Source organism: Apodemus sylvaticus, chromosome 14, assembly GCF_947179515.1.
Source record: "Apodemus sylvaticus chromosome 14, mApoSyl1.1, whole genome shotgun sequence".
NCBI lineage: Eukaryota > Metazoa > Chordata > Mammalia > Rodentia > Muridae > Apodemus > Apodemus sylvaticus.
The window spans coordinates 33180798-33206610 of NC_067485.1; the positions used below are offsets into that span (position 1 = coordinate 33180798).

Here is a 25813-nt window from a genome sequence, read left to right on the forward strand (position 1 = left end):
ATTATGTGTGTGTGTGTGTGTGTGTGTGTAAGGTTATGCACTAAGAGCTCTGTCCAGGTAAAGTCAGCACTGACTAGAAGTTTGTTTGATTTCTAAGCATTCAGAACTCAGGCCACGAATATACAGGAAACACTGCCTGGTCACAGACAGTGAGGCTCACTTACTATGATTTAGGTCCAGCACACAAATCATCAACTAACCCATGCCAAAATCAGACCAATGATTTCCAGCCCTTGTCTACAGCTCTCTCACAGGAGCTTCTTGTATGTCCCTGAACTAGAACTGTCCCAAAGGAGGGGCAAGATGTAAGGCACTGGAGGGGTGGTGAGGTAAAGCTAAAATAACAGTTTCACAAATGAGGAAACATTTGATTTCTGACACTGGGCACGCACTAGGAAACTAGGGCCAAGAGTACTAAAACCTTAAACAAGTATTTAAAGAGTAGACATAATTATCAGTACATGATTCTGAATAGCCCAAGGTAGGAGAGAGACTCCCACTGTTCCATTTTAAAGCTCTAGAATCATACTAATACTTTACAGAAATAAAAAAAAAATTATACTGGTGGATGCTTTGTATAGTTAATGATTACAGTGTTAGAATAATTTAAAAACACCCATAACATGGTAAATTGTTTTGCTAATGATTTAACTGGAAACTAGCTTTTGGAGTAAATATCTCCTTGATTACAGAAGCTTAAGAAATGGGTGCTAAGTGTCCCAGGACTCTCACTTGAGATAGTGGTACTGTGTCAGTAGGAGCCTGGAGAACAGGACCAAAAGTAGCTGAAATTCTTAGCATGTGACCTTTAGGAGAAAGAGGCAAGTCACAATAAGTTTATATCAGGATTACACAAATACAAAAAAAAAAAAAAAAAAAAAGCAGCAACCCTAAAATCCCCCAAATCACTGCATGCCCTCTGAAACTTTGTTTCATGAGATTCAGGGCTCTACCATGCACCACACACTGCAGGCCGTGATATGTTCATCTGCATTTGAGTTTAAATTGGCCAGGCATGGTACCTTGTCATCTCAGTATTTATTAGGCTAGGCAAGTGGGAACTATTAAGTAAGACTCTGTTAGGAAAAGACAGTCTTTTAACAGCATCTCCCTTCACCTATTATTTTATTAAACAAATCCAACACACCTGGTCCAGATGCCTCCTGACCTGGTGTTAGTAAAGTAAGTCTCACATTCCAGAAAGCCCTGGATCCCAGACAAACTAACTGGAAGAGCTAGTCACCCACCACCTTACTGTCTTCATCATCTGCCTCTTCTTTGGACGCCTGTTTCCTTTGACCCCTGTAGCCCTCCCAAATAACAGGAAACAATTTTCACAATGTGTTTAAATGGGGGAAGAAATGGGTAAAGGAATAAAAAATTAATACAGTAGAAAGTTATTTACTTTTCGAGATCACTGAACTTTGAATGAGGCGAATATTCCTTGAGGGTTTTTAGCAAGCGCTAACACAAATGATCCATGCCTGGCTTCTAGTATCGAGATCCATCAGAGACCTACAGCCTACAGAAGCATTCCATGAGAATCCATACATACCCAACATCCCAGGAAGCAGGAGGACTGCATGATCCCCTTCCCCCGCTCGCTGGTAATGCAGATGAACGCCGTTCACAGTCACCTTGGCAGAAGTTACTGCAGTGCTGGAAGAGAGAGAGGAATTCCCAGAGGAAGAAGACTTATTGATCATACCAAACTGGTAGATTTAATATGACAGAGTATCGGGTCCCATGCATGAGTTAGCATCAATACCCACTTGGGCACACGCACATCACTGCTTTGGTTTGTACCTCAGTTTTCTGATTTAGGTTGTGTCTTCATAACAGACTGCAAATCTGAACATTGTCTTTCTGTTTTGACTCACTGTGGCACCCAGGAGCTTGCCCTCTGACCTAGTTAGTTTTCTTTTTTTTTTTTTTCCTGGTAAACTTGACACATGCCTGAGTCATCTTAGAAAAAGGAACTTTGGGCTGCGCAGTGGTGGCACATGCCTTTAATCTCAGCACTTGGGAGGCAGAGGCAGGCAGATTTCTGAGTTCAAGGCCAGCCTGGTCTACAGAGTGAGTTCCAGGACAGCCAGGGCTATACAGAGAAACCCTGTCTCAGAAAAAAAAAAAAAAAAAAAAAGAAAAGAAAAAGGAACTTCATGTGATTGAGAAAATGTGTCCACTACATTGGTCCAGAGGCTAATCTGTGGGGCATTTTTAAACAGTCACGGCTGATGTGGGAGGGCCCAGCCCACTGCAGGTGGTGCTACTCTTAGTCAGGTGGTCCTGGGTTGTAGTACTAGAAGGCAGGCTGGGCAAGCAGCATTTGTCCACGGCCTCTGCTTCAGTTCTTGACCTTCTGACCTTCCTGGCCACACCCATGATAGCGGGCAGTGATGTGAAGGATATGGGGAGGGAAACATGCCAGGGCAGAGGAATTGCTCTTCTTGTAGTGAATTTAAGCCAACCACTGGCTTGCTTTTTCTTCTACAAACCTCACCCCATCTCTTTCCTTGGTCAAAATGATTACCAAAATGTGTCACTTTTGAAAAACAAGGTTTCGTGTTCCCTGTGCTGGTTTTATCCGATTCACTAAGTTCAAGTAATAAACAACACAAGATGGGCACAGTAGCACACATGAAATCTGAGCATTTGGAAGGTCGAGGGAGGAGGATTACACAACTCAAAGTCAGCGTAGGGTGTGTAGGGAGACCCCATCTTAAACAATAGCAATAAAATCTATAAAGAATGTGTGATTTGAATATGCGTGGTCCAGGGAGGGGCACTGTTAGGAGGAGTGGCAGTATTGGAATAGGTGTGGCCTTGTTGGAAGTCTTACTGTGTCTTACTGTGGGAGTGGGTTTTGAGGCCCAGACGCTGCCATGCTTCCCAACATGACAACAATGGACTGAACCTCTGATACTGTAAGCCAGCCCCAATTAAATGTCCTTTATAAGAGTTGTCTTGGTCATGGTGTCTCTCCACAACAGTGAAACCCTGACTAAGACAGAATGTATGGTGAAGCATGCTTTTAATCACAGCACTACGAGGCAAAGAAAGGCAGAGTTCTGAGTTCAAGGCCAGCCTGGTCTACAGAGTAAACTACATGACAGCAAGGGCTATACTGAGAAACCCTGTCTCAGGAAAGGAAGGAAGGAAGGAAGGAAGGAAGGAAGGAAGGAAGGAAGGAAGGAAGGAAGAAAGAAAGAAAGAAAGAAAGAAAGAAAGAAAGAAAGAAAGAAAGAAAGCAAACAAAGAAAGAAAGCAGGAATGTGTGTCGAACATTGGTACATTTAATACAAGCATATAAATGTTCTTCTGGAAATTGTATGACAAAATTGGGAAATAAGATGAGCTAAAATAAGCTCATCTACACAAACATCAGAGGGGCAGTAATAAAGCCAATGATGCCAATTAGTTTTTGTTAACATCCCATTTCTCCGGAGGATTGAGCTTTATTGTTAGAATGGCTTTACGCATCTTAGAATCCAGACAGAAGCGGAAAACATTCATTTTACCAACAAAGACTCAGGTCCGCACAGTCCACTTATGGACACTGCTTCGCTCCCAGCCCAGCGGGAGAGAAGACAAAGCCAGGGAGGATTTGCTCTGGGAGGCCTGGCTTATGCTGGAGGCACCTGGGCCAGATAAAACTTCCTTTCTGTTTCTTGTTTCGAATAGTAACTGAAGCGGCTGACTCGTGTTTGCTGGGCTCATGTCAGCTGTAAAGCACAGAGAACTGTCTCCTCCTTTCATTGTTCCCCAGGCACAGGAGCTCTTTCCAGGACTCCCTTCCCTGCTGAACCAAGAACATGTCTGCCAAAGCCATATTGCGCTATGCAGGTCTTCTGTACAAAGGAAACCCTTCCCCATTGTCCTCAGTGCACAGGGCCAGTGGCTTTTGGGGACTGACGTTGCTGCCAGAGCCCTGAGCATCATTGTGTCTCCCTGGAGCACTGGTTCACAGAGGCATCTTTTAATCAGCTCCTTTGATCATACCCAAGCCTCTTTGATTAAAACAGCAATAGTAGCAGCAACAGCAGCAGCAGCAGCAGCAGCAGCAACAACAACAACAACAATCTAACTTCTTTCTGCATCTGGCTGGATCTAAGGTTTGGTTTCCCATTCCAGATTTCTTTCCAAATTATCACCTCCTACAAGAGTATAGGAATGTCAGGTAGCCAGAGTTCAGCTTACTAGAAACTCTGTGGCAGGGAAGGGTATGCAAAGGCTTGGAATTGGCTTTAGTGGAGAGAACAAGAAAGGCCCAGTCAGGTTGAATAGCAGTGACTGAGAGGAGAGAAAGGTGTCTTTTGTGAAGAAATGCCAAAGAAGAATAAAAATCTACGTAACAGCAATGCAGGAGAGCACGGCTGAGAGGCCACACGGCCGGGAGGCCACACGGCATGTTCGTAAGCTGAGGGAGAGGACAGAGGGACTGGGGTAGGGAGGATGATGTGGGTGGGGTTCTGCTGTAAGTGGTCCCTGGTTCTTCATCCTAGGCATCCAGTGTACTGCCACACCAGAGGGACATGCACCACACCAGCCTGTCCTGCCAAGCACCGTTTCCACTCTTCAAGGCTGGGGAGTAGGCAGAGAATTATTCACAGACAAGATGAATAAATATTAATAAATTATTCTTTTTGAACATAAGGAAAAGTTTGTGTTTAGTCACAGAGTGACTGAAAACTGTCTTATTTCTATAGAAATACATGATATATCATTTGGGGGTCATGTCAAGCCCAAAGCATTGGCTCTGGTTTGTTAGGAGGTCGCTTTGACTGTGGTCATGCCGCTTATAAACAGGTTTAGTACATGTGGAAGGGGTCAGGAATGCAGCCCAGGCCTTTGAGGGTCCTAACACCTGTTTGCTCCCGGAACCACATTCAGTACTGGATTTCTCAAACTCTCAAGTAGGAATAAGGACAGAAACCCTCAGAAAACTTAAAGAACAACCTATCGATCCCCTTTTCTTTGGCAGTCAGAGGTTCTTTTACACCCCTTCCCTCCCATCCCTCCCATCCCCCCCCATCAACCTGTCTTCTAACTACGGGGTCTGAAGCAGGTATGTTTATGAGAGAGACTGTGTTGTATTTTACAAACACCCATGGCTCGGACAATCCTGAGAGATGCTCAGAAGCTCTGGGCACAGCCCTGTGGCTGCTTCCAAAGTCACACCTTGCAGGACACTAAAGGCATGCCCACCTGAAGCTCGAAGGCTAGCAGGAGAAAGGCAGATAGGACCTACCAGCAGTCCTTTGTGTGCATGTGTGGTGGTCTTTCAGGTAAAGGTGGAGGTGGTGGAGACCCTGGGTTGTGTGTGTAACACACCAAGTTCAGCCTACAAGCACCAACATCTTTTTCTCCTGTTATTTCATCAGGGCTCAAAATCTGAATTCAAATCACTGGCCAGCCTTCCTACTCCATGATCCCAGACTGCATTACACCATACTCTCAACAGGAAGTAGGCCACTGTATTTTTTAATTTCCTCAGGAGAGTCCAACAGGCCATCAAGATTGAGTTAATTTCTTAAAGAACACCAGGAGAATCACTCTTAAGAGGCCTTCAAAGTGTTCCTTCCTGTCTCCTGCTGTCCTTGACTCCGTTCCCTGGGAGGTGAGACCTGTGATGTTTTATATGGTACCAAGGGCGGGGGAGTTCTACTCCTTTCAAACAGGGAGAGGAGACTGTGTAGGAAGGCTGGAGCATAATGGCTTGGGGCCAGTAGATAAACCAAGCCAAGTACTTACTACCATATGTCTGCACTCTTGTGCACACGTTAACTATCATTCATTTCTGAGCAGCATGAAACAGTTAGCCTAACATTATCGCAGAGAGGCCACACGTTGGTGGGAAAGCTAATTTCATGATCACAGGATTAGATAACCCAGCCTAAGATGAGCATATGAGGGTCTGACCCGGAGTCTTGGCTTCAGCACTGTGCTGGCTAGTCTCATGTTAATTTGACACATAAACAAGAGTTATCAGAAAGGAGGGGACCTTAACTGAGAAACTGTCTCCATCAGATCCAGCTGTAAGGCATTTTCTTAATTGGTGATTGAGGGAGGAGGGCCCGGCCCATAGTAGGTGATGCCATCTCTGGACTGGCGACCTGGGTTCTGTAAGAACACAGGCTGAGCGAGCCATGAGGAGCAAGCGAGCAGGCAGCACTCTTCCACGGCTTCGGCATCAGCCCCTGCCTCCAGGTTCCTGCTCTGCGTTAGTTCCCTGTCCTGACTGCCTGTGATGATCAGCTGTGATGCCTACGTTGAATAGACCCTTTCCTCCCCAATTTACTTTTTGGTTATTGAAGTAATAGAAAGCCTAACTAAATGAACGCCTTCCTTAGAGATGAAAGCGGTGATTACGTCATTAGATAATAGCCTCACTTTGAAAGTCTTTACTGTTTATTCTCTTGCTTTTTAAAAAAAATATACTGTGTATTACTTATATATGTTAAGTTCTAAACCTGGACAAATGGTGAGGTATCTATTTAACATATCAGAGTGGACCTGACCTCCATGTTCTCCCAGCAGCCCTCATCCCTACCTGTTACAGGGTGTGGCTGACAGTCCCTACCCTCACCCTGAACACTCCAGCCCAGGGATGGGCTGCCCTTCCCTCAGAGGTTCTTCTTTATACATCTAGACATTTTTGGGTGCCTGCCCCGTTTTATACCATCAGCCTGCTGGCTCTGCTGTACTTGGTTCTCCCCCCCTCCCTCCCCCCTCCCCCGAGTCTTGGCTCTCCCAGTTGTGTCTGCCTCTGGTTGTGCTCTCCCCTTTATCTATAATAAACGTTCTCCTCCACCACACCTAGGAGCAGTCAGGTCCTTTTTATTTCTTTTTTCTTTTCCATTCAAGATGCTAACTATATCATTAATTGTACATGTTAATTATTTATTTTTTATTCTGCTTCAGGTCTTTTGAAATCATTGTTTCAAATACAAATGCTGCAAGGCCAGAAATCCAGAGAGGTTGAGTAACTAGTCTTACAGTCACACAGCTAGGAAGGGTCAAAAATACAGCTATTCAAACTACATGAACTCAAAAGGCCGTGATTTCTCTTTAATCTCATGGCAGAACTGAATCCTCAACAGGGCAAAGGTGCCAGGGTGGCATTCCATCTCCTTGCCAAGTTGGCGGTGGAAGCAGGAATGAGGGGAAGGAATGGACCTTATTCTCTGGCAGGGCCTTCTTAGGTTACCTCAGAAAATATTGTTTTCAGACTGTCGGATTTAGTAAATTATTAATATTAGAACTGACATACAACTCCCCACAGAAAAGACAACTTTTCGAAAGATCACAGAGATCATGAAGTAAGAAAGGGGTCAAAGTTCCAAGCATCAGATTTACAAGAAAGTCTGTGGCACACAACTCAGCTAGCTGCGGGCTGGACACTGGCTGTGGAGAGGTTTTCGTGGGACTGTTCCGAGCTGCTGCGTGGGGCTGCAGCCTGGCTTCAGGATTAACCAGCTGAAGCTGTTTCCCAGATTACCGGCAGTGTGTATTTCTAAAACAGCAGGGCAAGACTCAGAGAAACTTTCGCAGAGATCTTTCAGGACTCTCAACAGCCATGAAGCTGCCGATAAGTATGACGTTAACACAACCCTAGTAGCCTCGTTCAAGCTCTTCTTGCAACCAGGAAACTGGATAAAATGCCTATTATTCACTGTCAATATATACAACCAGAGTTATTGACATGTTTTTCCACAAGTATATTTAAAAAGTTGCTAAAGTCACATGAGAGAAGAAATCTGAATTGGATATAAAGACTAAGAGCTATACAATCATGCTACTAATGTTTAAAAAACTGGGTCGATTTTCCATTCTTTCTGTTTCCAGATTATGTGCTCAAACGATTGGTTTCCACATCATATCTAGTAAAGTTCTAACCAGCTACTATTGTCAGTGGTCCATCGATAGTAAAGTGCATACGGCCACAGCCTATGTCTGCCTGTTTATATGGAGGGATGTGCACTTCAGGCTGCTCTAGCCACATCTTCTGCTCACATTCTCTTGAGACTGAGCACCCAGTGTTCAAGACAGTGAGTCTCTATGAATGGTGTTATTATTTTAGTAAAGGGCTGGGGTGGAGTGTGGTGGAGAATGGAAGGGAAGATTCGGTGTCCTTGCCATCACCACACACATACACACACACACACACACACACACATACTTACACACACACACACACACACACACACACACACACACACTCGACTCTGTGAAACAGGTTCCCAAACAGATTGTCTTGCACACTGAAGTTTGAGATTAGCAAGCAAAAGGACTCAGGAAACTTGGGCCCTTCCTGCCAGTGGTTAAGCAAGTTAGGCAGAAATACAGGAATAATGACTGTTTCCTGTAACTGGCTAACCAACTAGCAAACAGCTCCCCCCCAACCCCCCCCCCCCCCCCCCAGTTCCTTCCCTCTGCACTGAAGAGGTTGGACCACAGTCCAGCACCTAACCCCAGGCACCAAAGTGCTCGCGCACCAGTTCTGCGGGATCTGGATGTGGGTCTAAGCAAGGAAGGGCTGACAACGCCAGAGGTCCGTTTCCCTCCCTGGCCAGTGGCCCGCGCTGCCCCGAGCATGCCATTACCCGAAGGTGGCTGCGGGCTCGGCCTGGGGTACGCAGATCCGGGATTTCAGGGGCGAGAGGAGCAGCCGCAATCGCAGGGCCGCTGGGCGGACTGCTGCGGTCGCCATAGCTCCTGGTCGCACAGCCTCAGCGGAATGCGCGTGCGCCCGGCTGGATGCCACCCTTCAAGTGCTAAGCTCGAAGCCCCGCCCCCGACCCGTTGTGCCAAGCCCTGAGACCGCTCTGCCCCTAGTCAAGGCTGCTCAGAAACAGAACCGGAGTGTGTCCTTCGGCTCCTAGCTCTCGCAGGTGGATAATTTACTAGGCACTGCTCCTTGCTTGCAATCGCGATGGAGTCCAAGGCTTCGGGGAAGCAGGGCCACCTGCAGTGCTGCCTGAACCTGCAGTGTGTCTAAGCAGAGCCTCTGAGAGACAACCGCACTGCAGACCATCTCTTCCTACCTCTGTTGAGAAAGGAAAGCTCAAGCTGGCCTAGAACTCTAGCTGATGTTGACCTTGAGCTCCTGATGCTCCTGACTCGTGCTGGGACATCTGGCCTGCATCACCACACCTGACTACATCCCACTTCCCATACATCCAGCCCTATTCCCTTGATGCAAGCTTTAGGTGACCTATGTCAACGTTTATTAAGTAAGTCCTAAGAACTCATCATTTGTACATCTTGCTGTGCTAGCTTTGTGCACCACTGTGACAAACATTTGAAAACAATGTAGAAGGAGGAAAGGGGCGTGGTTTCAGAGCTTTCTGTCCAAGGTCACCTGGACCCGTTGCTTTGGGCCTGAGGCAAGGTGGCACTTGGTGGGAAACCAGAGCACTTAACAGAGGCTGAGAGAGATAAGAGAAAGAATTGGAAGAAATTTTTCAAAGATATGTACCCAGTGACCCACTTCTTGTAGTCAGGTCCTGCCTCCTATATTTTCCAATAATGCCACCGAAGTATAAATCCATTAATGGATGATGACTTCATTGATTAGATTGGAGCCCTCATGATCCAATCACCCACCAATGACAGGTTCCAGTAATTGGGGGGAAAAGCTTTCAATACGTCATACCAAAAACTACTATCATTCCTAATGCTATATGACCACACCATACCATATCTCACTGCAAGAACACTAGCTTGTAATTCTTTATAACCACCTGTTTGTAAATGTTTGAGCCTGTCCTCCATTTTAACCTCTCCCCACTTTCTGAAGTGGTTGAACCATGGAGGGAACCTGATTTCTTCCCCTCTTCCCCTTCCATGGCCCTTTTTGGTAATATTATGTCAGCAGTTATAAAACATCAGATTAAGTGGCTCAGTTTTAGCCACAAACTGGATGTCAACTCTTTAGACAAATGTACTGGCTGGTTTTGTCTGTCAACTTGACACAGGCAAAGGTTATCACAGAGAAAGGAGCTTCAGTTGGGGAAGTGCCACCATGAGATCCAGCTGTGGGGCATTTCCTCTTTTTTTTATTCAATATATTCTTTATTTACATTTCAAATGATTTCCCCTTTCCTTGATTCCCCCCTCCCCAAAAGTCCCATAAGCCCTCTTCCCTCCCCATTCCTCCTCCATCCACCCCTTCCCACTTCCCTGTTATTCCCCTACACTGCTACACTGAGCCTTTCCAGAACCAGGGGCCACTCCTTCCTTCTTTTTGGACATCATTTGATATGCGGATTGTGTCTTGGGTATTCCAAGCTAATATCTGCTTATCAGTGATTGCATACCATGAGTGTTCTTTTGAGACTGGGTTACCTCAGTTAGGATGATGTTCTCCAGCTCCATCCATTTGTCTAAGAATTTCATGAATTCATTGTTTCTAATGGCCGAATAGTACTCCATTGTGTATATATACCACATTTTTTGTATGCATTCCTCCGTTGAGGGACATCTGGGTTCTTTCCAGCTTCTGGCTATTATAAATAGGGCTGCTATGAACATAGTGAAGCATGTATCCTTATTACATACTGGAGAATCCTTTGGTATATGCCCAGGAGTGGTATAGCAGGGTCCTCTGGAAGTGTCATGCCCAGTTTTCTGAGGAACCACCAGACTGATTTCCAGAGTGGTTGTACTAGCTTGCAATCCCACCAGCTGTGGAGGAGTATTCCTTTCTCCACATCAGGGCCAACACCTGCTGTCTCCTGAGTTTTTAATAAAAGCCATTCTGACTGGTGTGAGGTGAAATCTCAGGGTTGTTTTGATTTGCATTTCCCTAATGACTAATGATGTTGAACATTTCTTAAGGTGCTTCTCAGCCATCCGAAGTTCTTCAAGTGAAAATTCTTTGTTTAGCTCTGTACCCCATTTTTAAATAGGGTTATTTGGTTTTCTGGGGTCTAACTTCTTGAGTTCTTTGTATATATTGGATATTAGCCCTCTGTCAGATGTAGGGTTGGTGAAGATCTTGTCGATTTGTCCTTTTGACAGTGTCCTTTGCCTTACAGAAACTTTGTAATTTTATGAGGTCCCATTTGTCAATTCCTGATCTTAGAGCATAAGCTATTGGTATTCTGTTGAGGAACTTTCCCCCTGTGCCCATGTCCTCACGGGTCTTCCCCAGTTTCTTTTTTATTAGTTTCAGTGTGTCTGGCTTTATGTGGAGGTCCTTGATCCACTTGGAGTTGAGCTTAGTACAAGGAGAAAAGAATGGATCAAATTGCATTCTTTTGCATGCTGACAATTAGTGATCAAGCAGGGAGGGCCTCTTGTGGGTGGTGCCATCTCTGGGCTGGTAGACTTGGGTTCTATAAGAGAGCAGGCTGAACAAGCCAGGGGAAGCAAGCCAGGAAGAAACATCCCTCCATGGCCTCTGCATCAGCTCCTGCTTCCTGACCTGCTTGAGTTCCAGGCCTGACTTCCTTTGCTGATCAACACAATGTGGAAGGTGTAAGATGAATAAACCCTTTCCTCCTCAACTTGCTTCTTGGTCATGATGTTTGTGCAGGAATAGAAACCCTGACTAAGACAGACACCTTTGTATATTGCTTATACCATAGAGAAGCCTAGGGTAGAGCTTGCTTTGGATGCTTGATTCTCCTGTGGCAGCCTCCCAAGGGCTGGGAATACAGCAAAATACAGCGGAGGAAGTACTGACAGTTAAAGGAACATCCAGACATGTGGACAAGAGTTGACACACTACTGGAATTCTCACTGAATATAAACACGACATTCTGGAAAATATAGTAAGGAACAAGGTCGAAGATTCTCCCAAGGAAGTGATTAGGCCCTACTTGTACAGAGAACTGATTCCCATCAGTTGGCCTCTGACCTCCACATTAAAGTACAAAAAAAAAGCACATGTGCACACAAATAAAGATACATAAATAATACATTCATAAATATGTAAATGGGCCACTGAGTGGGCATGTTATTCATTTGTGAACCTTCATTAACTCAAAGAGAAATGGTTGAAAATATTTATCCTGTTAGAATAGGTTGCATCTTTCTGTAAACAACTCTTTAAAAAGCAAAGAAAAAAATACATCAAGATAAATGGTTAAAGCTGTTTTTGAGGTAGAATTCCTTTTCTCATTCATATACAGTAACCACACAACTGATGAAAGACTGGATTACAAGCACAGCAAGTAGAAAACCTGTGCTTGGGAGCAACTGTGGAGTCTCCTCCCTTGCTTTTGGTCTGGCTCCCCTTGCTTATCTGGTTTCTGGCCAGGTATAGTAGTGGAGTAGTGGACTGAAACCCTCAGAGGTAAATGTGGCTCTTTTCAGGGTGCCACTTAGAGCAGAGCTAAGAGGCCTCTGAGCCATGTGGAAGGGGTGCTGGCCTCCTGGGGACAGAATGTGCTGCATGGGAACACCTTCTCACCATCAGCACACCCTTCTGTTAGCAACAGATGAGCAAAGAGGGGGGCACGCGCAGGAGATGCCAACACGAGCAGTATATTCACACAAATTTTATTCAGTAACCTGTATTTAATGTACAAATATATACATATATATGTAAATAAAAGAAAGGTTATCTTATTAAAAACAGAACCAACAGAACTTGAGTTCCGGGAACAGGGTTACTTTCCTCAGGCCTTCAGTGTCCTGGTGGTGGCCATCTTGCTTTTTCCATGATGTTGGCAATGACACTCAGGCCAGACTTGTACCTAAGACCACAGCATTCTGCATGGCTTAGGAGGTGGCTTTAAAGAGGTATTCTACCTCCATGCTGGACTCCCAGATGGACTCCCACACCCCACGTACTTGTACCCTGGGCACCACTGACTACTAAGTCATCTGTTATCATTGTGCATCAGATGCAAATGGGAGTGCTTAAAGGCCCTTGGGTCTAACCTATCAATGACTGGCTTTGTGTTGTGGGTCCAGATCTTCTCTAGTACAAGGGACTGGCCACCACACCATGAGAGTACATGGCTTCATTTGCTGATCATCCCCCAACTCATACAGGTTCAGCCACAACTCGAGGTGCCAAGCCATTGTCTGGCTGTCAGCAGTGAGCCTGGAAAAGATCTGAAAGTCTGTGGTCACATTCTGGTCCTGGACCTGAGGCACCTATCTTCAGCAATGGACATACAAGTCTTCCCTATCGAACACTAACAGACATGATTTTAATACTAGGACCCTGATTGCTACTGCAATTCCAAAACCAGCTCTGGCCTCCTTTGCTACTTTATTCCCTTAAAATTCCACTAAATGTAGTTTCTGTCTTCTTAAAACAGCATTAGAATAGAGGTTAAGAGGAAAACATTTAAAGACAATGCAGGCTCCTTCAGAAAAGCCTGGAACCTTCCCTGTTCCAGTTCCCTTCCACTGTGCATGCTCTATGCAGTTACAGAAGACCTTGGCCTGTGTGACAGGAGAACTGAGACATATAAACTTACAGCAGGAAGCTGGGTGGTGGCACATGCTTCTAATCCCAGCACTCAGAAGGCAGAGGCAGAGGCAGAGGCAGATGGATCTCTGAGTTGGAGAACAACCTGGTCTACAGAGTGAGTTCCAGAACAGCCAGAATCTTTGTCTGGGGGTGGAGGGTAGGGAGAAGGGAGATAATTTTACAGGAGAATCCCTCCAAAGAACATACAGCAATGTCTAGTTATTTTTGTCACACCTGGTGGGTGCTGTGGGGTTGACGTGTACTATTGGCATCTTGCAGATGGAGGCCGGGAATGTTCCTAAATACCCTACCAAGTACAGGATAGCCCAACAAAGGAGAATGAAGTGCCAATGAGTGCCAGGATGGCCAGTGAGGCTTTGCAGCCCATCCCAGTCCTGCTACGTATCTACTGAAGTTGGAGGGGATTCACCGCACTGCCTGTGACCAACTGGTGCTAGCAGTGAGTGCGCTGGTGTAGGTGGCTTCCGTCTTCTTCCCTAGCTCCTTTACTCCCTTGTAGGTTGCATGTGGGCTTCCTAAAGGCACAACAGGCAGACTCTGAAGCTGTCATTTTTTGATTTGTGGCACACAGAAGAAACATATTTCTACAGTACACTGGAGAAAACAGAGGAAAGTTTATTGATACAGTGAGCAGTGCTAAGGTGCCAGTCATATCCAGGGAGGAAGAGATGATGTTTCCTGATCAGTGTTTCCTGCACATCTGTTCCATCTGTAGGGTATGCAGGCTGGGGAACTGCATGAAGTCCCAGAATGGTAGGAGAGACTTTAGAAACTTAAAGTAGTTTTTTACAGTCGTCACAATCAGCAGCAGTTCTGTGACGACAGCGAGTACCTGAAGATCTCTCTCTGCCCTGGACTTTTTTCTCCTTAGCATGCCGTAAAAAATCCTCATTAATTGATAATCTGATAGACTAGAATTGCACATGATTCTTAAAGCTGAAGGTGATAGTACAGTATTGGATGCTAACGTTAACAGATCCTATAATTTTTAGAAGAGCTGTGGCTCAGAAGGCATTTGAGCAGAACTGTACTGTACTTTGAGTACAGGAATCAGGAAGTTAGCTGACTTTACATTCTTTGTATATGAGTACACCACCATTGCTCTCTTCACACACACCTGAAGAGGGCATCAGATTCCATTATAAATAGTTATGAGCCGCCATGTAGTTGCTGGGAATGGACTTGAACTCAGGACCTCTGGAAGAGCAGTCGGTGCTCTTAACCACTGAGCCATCTCTCCAGCCCATTGATTTTACATACTTTGAATGATTTTTGTTTGTTTTCCCTTACCCAGTGAAACCACAGGAAACTGAGAAAATAACCTAAATGAAGACTATGACACAAGCTGAACGAAGGCCATCTTCCCCCACTATCAGCTCCTTTCCCTTTCAAAACCCAATAGGTTGTTCTTTTTATTTTTTTCCTCCTACTGGTCCTGGACCATTCTGCAGTCTTCATGCTTGTATGTTCTGAAGGATCATGGTGGGCTTCAGATTTCTCTTCCCAATCAACAGTTCCAAAATGTGTGATACTGTGCTCAGATGCAGAGCTCGTACTGAGACAGAGTTATGAATGCTATGGGGCAAAAGGGGTTTGTGCACCAGATGAACAGTTTGGTTCCCACTGCCAGAGCCTGCCCAGGCTTAGCTCTGGCTGGCATGAATCAAGAGGTTCAGCAGGTCTTTCCTGCAACACTGGTGAAGTGCCTGGGCCAGCTTGCCCACTGTGGCCCCCTTGGTGCCTTCCCGCATCAGCCACTTCTGAAGCATTTGGTAAACTTTTTCTTTCAGTCCATCTCTTTCATAGTCATGGTCAATTTCATCGATCTGAGACTCAGTGAAGCCCAGCTTGCGAGCACAGTTTTTCCACTGCTTTCCCAGGTTGTCCCTGATAGGGTCCAGGTGTTTATCAGTCAGACTAGTGGTGTTATCTGTTAAATAGAAAAGAGAAGATGCATCAGGCTGCAGCCCATTTGACCAGTCTAGTGTCCTGTATTGCTAAAAGGGCCCAGGAAAGCAAAGAATATGAAGAGATATAGAAAGGAATTTTTCTTTGAGATTATCTTGCTCTGTAGCCCCTTTGTTTCTCTGGGGCTGGATTATAATGTGCAGCACTATGCCTGGTGATAACTGTTATTGGCTTGTTGGACAATACTTGACCAACTGCAGCCATTAAAGTCTTTATGAGTTAAAATAAGGTGCTGCTTCCTTCTTTGCAGATGTGCAGCATCTAGAGCCATAACTGATGGCTTCATGAACAAATGCCCCACATGGCTAACTCCCACTTGAGACAGACCTGTTCTAGTTAGACTCACTGAATGTAATGGGCAGTAGTGGTGGTAGGGTAGGAAAACTGTCAATTTACTCAGGGCATAGTGCAAGGCCACCCATTTCTAGACAGTTCTCTTTCCTCTTAACAAGGACACTGAGACCAAGAGTAACCTTCATTTAATTGCTATGTCTTCCTTTATCTCTCAGTGGATGAGGAATATAAACTTTTCAAGGCTTTCTCTATCAAATCAAAGACCCTTATATATATGGCCTTTCTCTTGCCATTAGCTCCATCACCTTAGATGCTCATAAAAAATAACACATAAAGGGAATGCATGAAGATAAGAAGTAGCCAATTGTGGCAGGGCATGCCTTTAATCCCAGCACTTGGGAGACAGAGGCAGATGGATTTATGTGAGTTCAAGGTCATCCTGATCTACAGAACAAGTTCCAGGGCAGCCAGGGCTCTCTCTCTCTCTCTCTCTCTCTCTCTCCCTCTCCCTCTCCCTCTCCCTCTCCCTCTCCATCTCTCTCTGTGTGTGTGTACTCACACCCCCCACACACACATATGCCCCTTCCCCCCAAAGGTGGTGGAGTAGGAGATAGAGATAGACAGATATAGAGAGGAAGAGAGAGAGGAAGAGAGGGAGGGAGAGAGAGAGGGAGAGGGAGGGAGAGTGCACATCTCAAGAAAGAAAGAGTCACCATAATAGTCTTTGTTCTCATGCCTCCTCAGAAGGCTGAGTCTTAGGGAAAACCTACCTTGTTTCTCCCTCAGCTCCCGTTCTTTCTTCAGTACCATAGTGTAGAGTCTGTCAACTATGGAGCAGACTAAGAACCTCTTAAGATAACTGTAAATTGCCAGTGTCTGTAGGAGCTTTGGGTATCAGTAGAGTAATAGAGGTAACTCCCGGGTCCTCAAAAGCTAAGAACTCATCTCTCAGGCATTTTAAAGATTACTTCTCAAATGGAATAGTACAGGGATTCATGTGGCCTGTGGGCCAAGTCTGGCTTATGCTTTTTGTAAATAGTTTCAGCAACCATATCTGTTCTCATCCTTGTGCAAACTACCTGTGGCTGCTTCTGCACTCCAATGACAAAGAGGCCTTAGAGCCAGAAGAGCCTTGCCTATTAAGTGCCCTTGAGACAGAGAGAGAGAGAGAGAGAGAGAGAGAGAGAGAGAGAGAGAGAGAGAGAGAGAGAGAGAGAGAGAGAGAGAGAAGGCAACCCCTATGTAAATCAGAAAGTTGAATTCTGGTTTCTTTCTGAGACAGGGTTTTGCTATAGGCAGGGTGGTCTGGAACTCTCCATCTTCCCACTTTAACCACCCTAGTAATGGGTCACTGGCACACATGGCAGAGAGCTGTGGCCACCTCTGAGCACCCTTGTTTTGATCAGAGTGCTATGGAGGGCATGGCCTACTCTACTCTATAGAATCAGTTTGTTGTAGAGCCAAGGGAGGAGCTATTTCCCTAAGTCTGGACAGGATCATGGGTGATAAGTAAAAACTATGCTTTCAACTCACACTGCCTAGTTTAACCTTTACACTACCACCACCAATTAGATTCTGTGATTTTCCTTGTGTTAAAAGAATAGATTACAAAGGATTAGAAACTACTGAGTAGGGACTGGAGTAGATGGCTCAATAGTTAAAGAGCACTTGTTCTTGCTTGAGTCAGTTCCCAGCCTTCACAGAGCTTACAACTAGCCATAACTCCAGTTCCAAAGGATCTGACATCCTCTTCTGACCTCTGTAGGCAGCAGACATGCATGTAGTACATGAAGACATAACAGTAATACAAATAATATATAAACCTAAAAAAAATTAAGGAGGAAACATAGGATCACTCAGGGAGAATCTTAAAAGAAACCTTAAGATTCTATTATGTTCCTTTCTAGAAGTAAAGATGGCCAAGAGATGTCCAAGTCATAAGATACTACACCCTTTTAAAATATATTCCCTTCAGTGCTGGGGACTGAGTTCAAGGCTTTATGCATGTTAGGCAGGCAGTCTACCATAGCTATACTTCAACCCAACGTTGGTCCTTAAGAATTTTACCAAAGATAGCTTGGTGCCTGGAAGCTGACTCTTCTTTGCAAGAGTTGTTTGGTGGTTGTGTATTCAGTCCAAGATCCATATAATTGTAGTTTCCAATCTGAATAGCAGAACTATTGTATACAGCACATCTTATGGACTCATCTGAATAGAAAAGGAGATATAGGTAAGTGCACGGGATTGAACGCAAGAGAAAATATATGGCATGTAACGGTATGGGGCTTTATGACAGAGGTTCAACTGCTTATCCTATGATACCCTTAACAGTCATTTTCTTATAATGTGGCTTCTTGACTTCACAACCATTAACAAAAGACACCAGTGTTGGCAACAATGTGTGAATATGAAGGATCTATACATTGTTTGGAAAGAAAATCATACAACAATATGGATGACAGTATTGAGTTTCTTAGAAATTAAAGATAGAATTACCATGATTCAGTAATTCCTCCTACATGGTAGTTAGTGTGAGAAAGCTCACATTTGTTAATTATACCTACTAGAGAAGCAAGGAAAAGAGTCAGGCTGCAGAGAGGAAACACGATCTGTTCATCTACTACGTTGGTGGTCTACGAGATCCTCCTTAGGGCAGAGTAGTTGAATGACTGACCGTGGACTGAGATCCCCTACTACTGGCAAAGACTCAGCATCAGTGAGGGGATCTATTCTTGGCAGGACTGGGACCCCAGGAGAGAGTAAGGACTCCTGCAGCAAACTAATGAGGCTGGGCTACTCATATGGAGGCAGGACCAGAGGAGGACATGGTAAATACTGGTTCTGAGTGCTTCCCACCCAGTCTGATGCAAGCTCTATGAGGGAAACAGGAGGAGCCAAGGGAGGCTCTTGGCTGGTGATACAGCTCCCCAGCAGCCTGGCACAAAGCAGGAAGCACTCTAGAATTTTTACTGAGTTAATCATGAACGAATAAAATATGACGGCGACACAAACCATTTTAGCTGGCAATGCAAAGGAAACAATAGTATGTCTAACGAGTTTACGTATGATATAGATCCCACTTGATACCTAGTCTACCAAAGTGCTTTCCACATAACTTCCAGGAAAACCTACAGAAAAGGCAGGAAACTTTAGGGAATTTGTCATTTTGTAAGAAACTGGTGTTTTGTGTGCTTGTTTTTGTATCAAGGACCACAGGGCCTTACTCGGGCTAGGTCAGCTCTGTACCATGAGCTACATGACCAGCTCAGAAAGTACTGTGGTTGTCAAAGCTGCTTTTATGTATGTTGGTTCCAGGATTCCTAGGATACAGTACAGTTATTGCTAACATCTGGATAAGTGAGGGGTTATTGATGACATCTGGTTATGTGAAGGCAGCATGGGAACTATTATTTGGTAATAATGACAAATACTAAGTCACTTCTATGCTAAAATATTAGAAACTACATCAACTAGCTTGGATCTTACCAAAGAGAGCTATGGGAGATGAAAACCACCTTTCTTACCACAAACTATAGTCTATATCTAAATAAGAAACAAAAATACCTAAGACTTCTTTCTTACCCTCAGAAGACAAGAAGCAAGACAAAAGAATTTAAGAAAATACTTTCCATTTATTGGAGTGGCTGGGTATCTTGAGATTAGTATCTCACACAGGTTAAACAGAGATGCCTGTCAGTTAAGGATCTATCATCCACATCGGGGGCATCCATGATGAGTACTCCATCAGAGTAATGGTCTCTGATGGAGACCATTTCAATGTGGAAGGCTGCACCTGCCCACTACAGGCTCTGAGTAGCGTACTCAGTCCCCATCAATAACTTAGATGCAATGACAATGCTAGTGGTGCTTCATTCTCAGGGGTAAAAAAAGGACAAGAATTAAAACTTTGTTTACCTGCTAGTGGCAAGGAGAAGCATGGCATGGTGGGTGTGCTTCCTGGTAGGGTGGTCTCGGGCACCGGAGGTTTATAAGTATTATACATTTGGCTTAGATTTGGCCGATAACATGTAGTTCCAAACCTATGCTGGTTATATAATCCATTGTTCCAAAGTGGCGGCTGTGTTTGGCTGGCTGGCCCTGATAGCTGGTGAGCTGCACTTCCACGACTGGTTGTGCTGGGATCAGAGTGACCTTTTCCTCTTGCACTCTCACGAGCTCTCTGCTGTGCAAAGGGGTCATGGGAGACCCTTCGTTTCCTCTCCTCCTCTCTGTTGTAAGGCACATTCGGCCTCGCCTGTGGTTTTGTCTGTTTCTCGCCGAACATTCCGAAAGCATGATAGCTGGCTTCCTCTTGCAGCTTAGCCTGCACGCTGCGCTCATTCTCTTCCTGGGGGTACTCTGGGGAGCACGAAAACCAGGACTCCTCCACAGGCCCCATCTGGAGCCCTTGCGAACTGTGCAGCGAACCGGGCTGTTCTGTAGCAGAGAAGAAATGACCAGTGTGAGAAGTAAATAACACTTGAGCATTTTCGTGAACCCGTCCTTGAGTGACATACTGAAAAAGAATCATGAAAAGCATATAACAGTCCCCTTCCTATAAGTCTAGTATATGATCAGCAGGAACCCTGGCTGCTAAGGAAGAACACAGGAAGTTATCACAAGCAACACGAGAGAGTGCTGCAGGGATAGCTGAGGTAGAAGGGGACATGCACTGGATTGAGATGGTGACTATCACCTCGAAACCATGTAGAGTCTAAAAAAAGCAGCAGCTATGTCCTGGGCACATCCTATTGTTCTTTGTCCTTGAAAAGCCTGTAGAAGGGCTGCAGATGGCTCAGTGATTCAGGGCACTTATTCTTGCTAAGGACTCAGGTTGGTTCACAACAACCTGTAACTAAAGTTCCAGATCTGATGCCTTCTTTTGGCTGCCATGGGCACTGTCACAAACTCAGACACACATACACTATATATATGTACACACACACACACACACACACACACACGCTCTTGTGGGTGTGCAGGATTGGATGAGGTTAGGTAATTTTGGTCCAGATGAGATGAGATGGCAGTGACCTTGGTGTCTCACACTGTCTTCCCTTTTGACAAAATAAAAAAGCACTCCTGTGTGAGTCTGAGACCAACTTTTCTGCAGTTCTTTGATCTCAATGATGATGTACCTACATGTGTCCCTGACTTCCTCCTGAACTGTCACTGTCTTTCTGTGAAATGCATTAGATCATTTGTGTCAGGACACTGTGATTTTGGTGAACATATACTTAAAAAATATTTCCAAGATATGTGACTGGATTCCTGAGGACACATAGATTCTATTAAGTCAGTTGTTTGATCTTATGTTTTCAGAAGTACTTTATGGGCAAAGTAAATGAGTAAATACGCAAATGAATGAATGGGTGTGTTACCTGAATTTGACCGGCTTGGAGGTAAGGGCACACAGTCATGCTGCAGAGAAAACATTCTCTTCAAAATTGTGCTTTGATCTGGACACTTTTTCTATAAGTGAGAAGACGTGTACACACTTTAGTAACCAGTAGAAAATTATTTTGAAAATAATCCATTTCTTCACATCATCAAGACATTTTTCAAGAGATAAACTGATATGTCAAATTAACATAGATGGAGGACTTATTACTTCCTGATTTCAAAAATTACCACAAAGCTTACAAAATCAGAATGCTGACTCTTACATAAAACAGACACTCAGATCAAAGGAGCAGAAAAGGTAGCCTAGAAATACTGTCTACCCCCATTCCATGGTTGACTGATGTTTGACCAGGGTGGCCTAGAACATTCATCGAGGGGAAAACTGGACATACACATATAAAAAATGAAGATGGACCCTTACCATATACACAACTTAACTCAAAATACATTCGTGACTCACATTTAAAGGATCAAAGATTAATACTCTTAGAAGAAAGTACAGAAGAAAATAGTCATGACGCTGGTCCCTGAAAGTTTCTTGACAACATCATCAATAGCACAGCTAACGGTTCTCATGCAATCAAATCCAATTTATGTCACATCGAAATTAAAGTGTGTGCATCAGAAGAAACTATCAAAAGAGTGAATAAGCAACCCACAGGATGGGAAAATATTTGTAAATGTTTGATAAGAGAATATTCAGAATATATAAAGAACTTCTCCAACTCAACAGCAGCAGCAACAACAACTACCACAACCATCCACACTTCTACAAATAACCCAACTTAGAAACTTGCAAAGGGAGGGCTGCGGATGTAACTGGATGGTAGAATACTGCCCAGGACGTGCAGGGTCCTGGTGGGATCCCAAGCTAGGCACATGGGTAGGGCACATCTATAACCCCAGCATGTGGGGTGGAGTCAGGAGGATCATGAGTTGGAGATATGCTTATTTGACACTGTCAAAAACAAAAGCAACATACAAACACCCCCAAAGTGGAAACAACTAAAGTAGTGTCCAAAGAGGATATATTATGGGAACTAGCAGCAGCCTAGCAGTCACGCTCAACCACCAGGAAATGCAACTTCACGTTGAACAGAATGGCTCAAACAGAACATCAAAGGGCAATCACAGCATACAAACAGCGTGTTGGTGAGGATACAGCAACCGAACTCTTATAGACTGCTGTTGAAGAACGTGAGACGGTTCTGATGTCATGGAAAATAGCCTAAAGGTTCCCCAAAGTGAAACAGGATGTCTGCAGTCAACCCATTCCATTCCTAAGTAAATAGCACAAAAAAAGGAAGCACACACTTTACCCCAAAACCTGTCCACCAGTGTTTCCACAGTACCATTCACCAGCAGCTCAAAGGCAGAAACAGCCCTGACATCTATCAAGAGGAGGATCAGACAAGTGCAGTACTATCCACACCGTGGAATGTTATTCAGCAACAAAATGAATAGCATGGTATACAAAATGCTTCCACAAATGGAAAACACTGTATGGCTTTATTCCTGAGGGCTGCCTAGGACAGGCAATTCAGAGACAGCAAATAAAGCCTGCCAGAGGCTGAGGAGAGGGAGAAATAGGGACTTGTTATTTGTTATGGTGACTTAGTGCTTGGGATGATAAAACTCTAGAAATGGAAAATGGTGGTGGCTAAGCCACCCCGAACAACTACTTCACATGGCTAGAAAAGCCAATCTTATGCATATTTTATCACAATAAACATAAAATAGGAGTGGAGATACAGCTTAATCATAGAGTCTTTGCCTAATATACACGAGATACTAAGATCAATCCTCAGGATTGGGGGAAGGTGATGAGAGAGAACATTTTCTTCTTTATATAAATAATATTTCTATTAAAGAAAATATGAAATGTAGAAAATTATATTTTTCAAAGGCCTACCAAAGATATAAGTTTAACATTTTTATAACATTCCTCTACAATTTTTCCTATTCAAGTCTGGATTTTGTTCTTATTATAATATTAATATCAGTAAGTGGTTCAAAATCATTTCCTGAATAAATTATTATTTGGGAAGGAATGCCTTAGCGTATTTTATGTCTACATCTTGTAGCATATCAAATATTGCTTTTGCTTATCATGAAATTTAGCTTTAAGTATTGTTTTGTTTGAGTCAGAGTCTCACTATGTAGCCCTATGTTGATTTGGAACTCTATGAGTTATACAGATCAGGTTGTCCTTGAACTCACAGACACTACTTGCCCCTGTCAACTGAGTGGTGGGATTAAAGTATGTTACCATGCCTAGCATTTTCATGCATTTAAAAAACATTTTGTGAATGTGATTTTTATAGCCAGTTTTCAATACACGATGTACTTAAGCAACAATCTTGAAAATTCACACAACGTAGAACACGCAGAACCACCTCTGTGTGCCATTCCCTCCAGTCTTCTACAGGGAATCCCATTCAGAGTGGGAGGCACAGCCCTATTCTCCCTCTAGGCACTGGTACACACATTCCAAAATGTACAAATACACACACACACACACACACACACACACACACATACACACACACACACACACTGATATGAACTGAATCACAACAGTGCATAAGTTTTTGTTTTCATTATCAACTCTTGAAGACCCTTTTGTGTCATTACATTTCACTTTCAACTCTTCTCAATACTGACTATGTGTTTTCAGATCATTAATGATTTGGGGCATCTATTTAAGACATTCACATTGTTCCCAAATTTTTACTTGTTAACTACGGTATAAGCAATGTTTGATATTACATGTTTGCATGTGCATGCTAGGATGCACTCCTAAGGCTATAAGTATCCAGACATGGGCAGTTCTATAATGCTTTGAGCACGTTTGTGAGGACAGGCTTTTATAATGCCTGGTACGTAATTTAGCTTCCAAGAAACTTGACCAACTGGGATGTCTATTCTGCATTTTTACCAGCACTATTATCAATCACTTAAAAATAGTAATCTTAGGGGTGAAAAACTGTAAGTGATTCAATTTGTCTTTCTGTGAGATCAGATACAGTTCAGAGATTTGCCGGTCAGTGACAAGGTATTTCTTCCTATTATGCTGATTCTTGTTTTAGCTACATCATCTGTTTCCTAGGGTGGTATGTTTGTTTGTTTGTTTGTTTGTTTGTTCCTTTCTTTCTTTTCCCCTCATACCAACTTAAGTTTGTTGTGTTCTCTAGAGAATTTGGTGGGATTTGTCATTTGGACTGTGTTCTATATATCAATGGCATTAGGAAAGCTAACAGCTTTAGTGGACTATGTGCTTCTTTCATCCCATAACCATTCCAGCATTTATTCAGTATTCTCTCATGCCGTTTTCAAAAGTGTCTGCATATTTGCCTATCTATAGACACTCTGTATCACCTGGTATGATTTTACTTTGTATTTCTTCAATTACTGGTAGGGTTATATACTTTTCTGATATAGTTTCTGGCTACCTGAGTATTCTCTTTGGTGATTTGTTGACTTTAGTATTTTGTCTGTGCATTTATTGTTTTGGGGGGTTTTTTAGTTTGTTTCTGAAACAGAGTCCCACTCTATAGATTTGGCTAGCCTCAAACTCATAGAGATGTACTTGAACCTGCTGAGTGTGCATTTCTATGCCTTGCTTCCGTCCACTATTTGAGGCAGTAGCTTGTCTTTCTGACAAGCTGATTCCTCTGGGTTCTGTGTATCTGAGCCCTTGGGAGAAACAGTAAGGGCTCTTAATCACTGAGCAACCTCTTTACCTCTTCCTTGTCAAATGTTTCATTTTAAAAATGTTCTGTGTTTTTTAAAATTATTTGATGGTAGGTGTGATGGTTACTATTCAAAGGTAAGTGTGATGGTTAATTTTAACTGCCTACTCGAGAATCAGCTAGGAAGAGTCTTATTAGCCTACATTAGATTGGCCTGTGGACAAGTCTGTGGCGGATTATTTTGACCACGAACATGACAAGCCCGCTGTGTGTGGGACCACTCCTTTGGCAGAGAGAATTATAGAAAGTGAAGAAACAAGCAGCATATGAACATGGGTGCATGACTTAACTGTTTTTTGCTTTTGACTGTGGATTATAATGTGACAAGCTGCTACCTTGACCTTGTTATGACTGACTGAACCTGGACTTGTGAGCCAAATAAACTCTTTTCCTTTAAGATGCTTTTGTCAGAGTATTTTACCACAGTAAGGAAATAAAACTAAGAAAGCAGTTATTTAGAGGTTATTTGATTGAAAGACCTATATGTTTGTATTAAGTCTTGTATTAAAAACATGTGTTTCAAACAGTCTAACTTCTGATTGTTTGGATCTGTTTGCTGTATCAATTAAAGAGGGATTATTACTATCTCTAAGCAAGATTGGGGATTTGTCTGTTTTTCTTTGAGTTCTGTCAAAGTTTTTATTGTATATTTAAGAAAATGTTCCCATGGGTATGTCCATATTGAGAGCTACTGTATCTTTCTGGCAACTGAACCTTTTTATCATTATCAAGCATTCCTGCTTGAGTTAATGCTTTTCCCCACTTGGTAACTACCTTGACTATTGTATATCTCTTTTACAGTGTAAGTTATCTCTCCAAAGTCTGGAAATTCTAACTAGTTTCTCTATCTACTTACCTAGTTACCTGGAAATCAGTTCGCTCACCCTGCTTGTTTATTGAAGTTTAATTTTCACATCTATGGGTGTGTAATCCTTAGACA

At 43.6% G+C, this 25813-nt stretch overlaps 2 protein-coding genes across 6 annotated transcripts in view; both read right to left on the bottom strand.

Moving 5' to 3' along the window:
- The window catches only part of Bphl (biphenyl hydrolase like), a 36383-nt gene extending 27629 nt beyond the window's left edge, over positions 1-8754 (bottom strand). Inside the window, exons 1-2 of the mRNA XM_052156376.1 lie at positions 8607-8754; positions 1556-1659 (exon numbers count right to left, since the gene is read on the bottom strand). Coding sequence (XP_052012336.1) covers positions 1556-1659; positions 8607-8713 — 211 coding nt within the window. The 5' untranslated portion in view covers positions 8714-8754. The remainder of the gene's footprint in view (positions 1-1555; positions 1660-8606) is intronic.
- Positions 8755-14048: 5294 nt separating this feature from the next.
- Ripk1 (receptor interacting serine/threonine kinase 1) overlaps positions 14049-25813 on the bottom strand; it is a 33125-nt gene continuing 21360 nt past the window's right edge. For all 5 annotated transcript variants that reach the window (XM_052156808.1, XM_052156811.1, XM_052156812.1 and 2 more), the window contains 4 exons: positions 21100-21190; positions 19634-20155; positions 17786-17926; positions 14049-15386 (listed from right to left, as the gene is read on the bottom strand). In XM_052156808.1, the coding sequence (XP_052012768.1) occupies positions 15100-15386; positions 17786-17926; positions 19634-20155; positions 21100-21190 (1041 nt within the window). In that variant the 3' untranslated portion in view covers positions 14049-15099. The remainder of the gene's footprint in view (positions 15387-17785; positions 17927-19633; positions 20156-21099; positions 21191-25813) is intronic.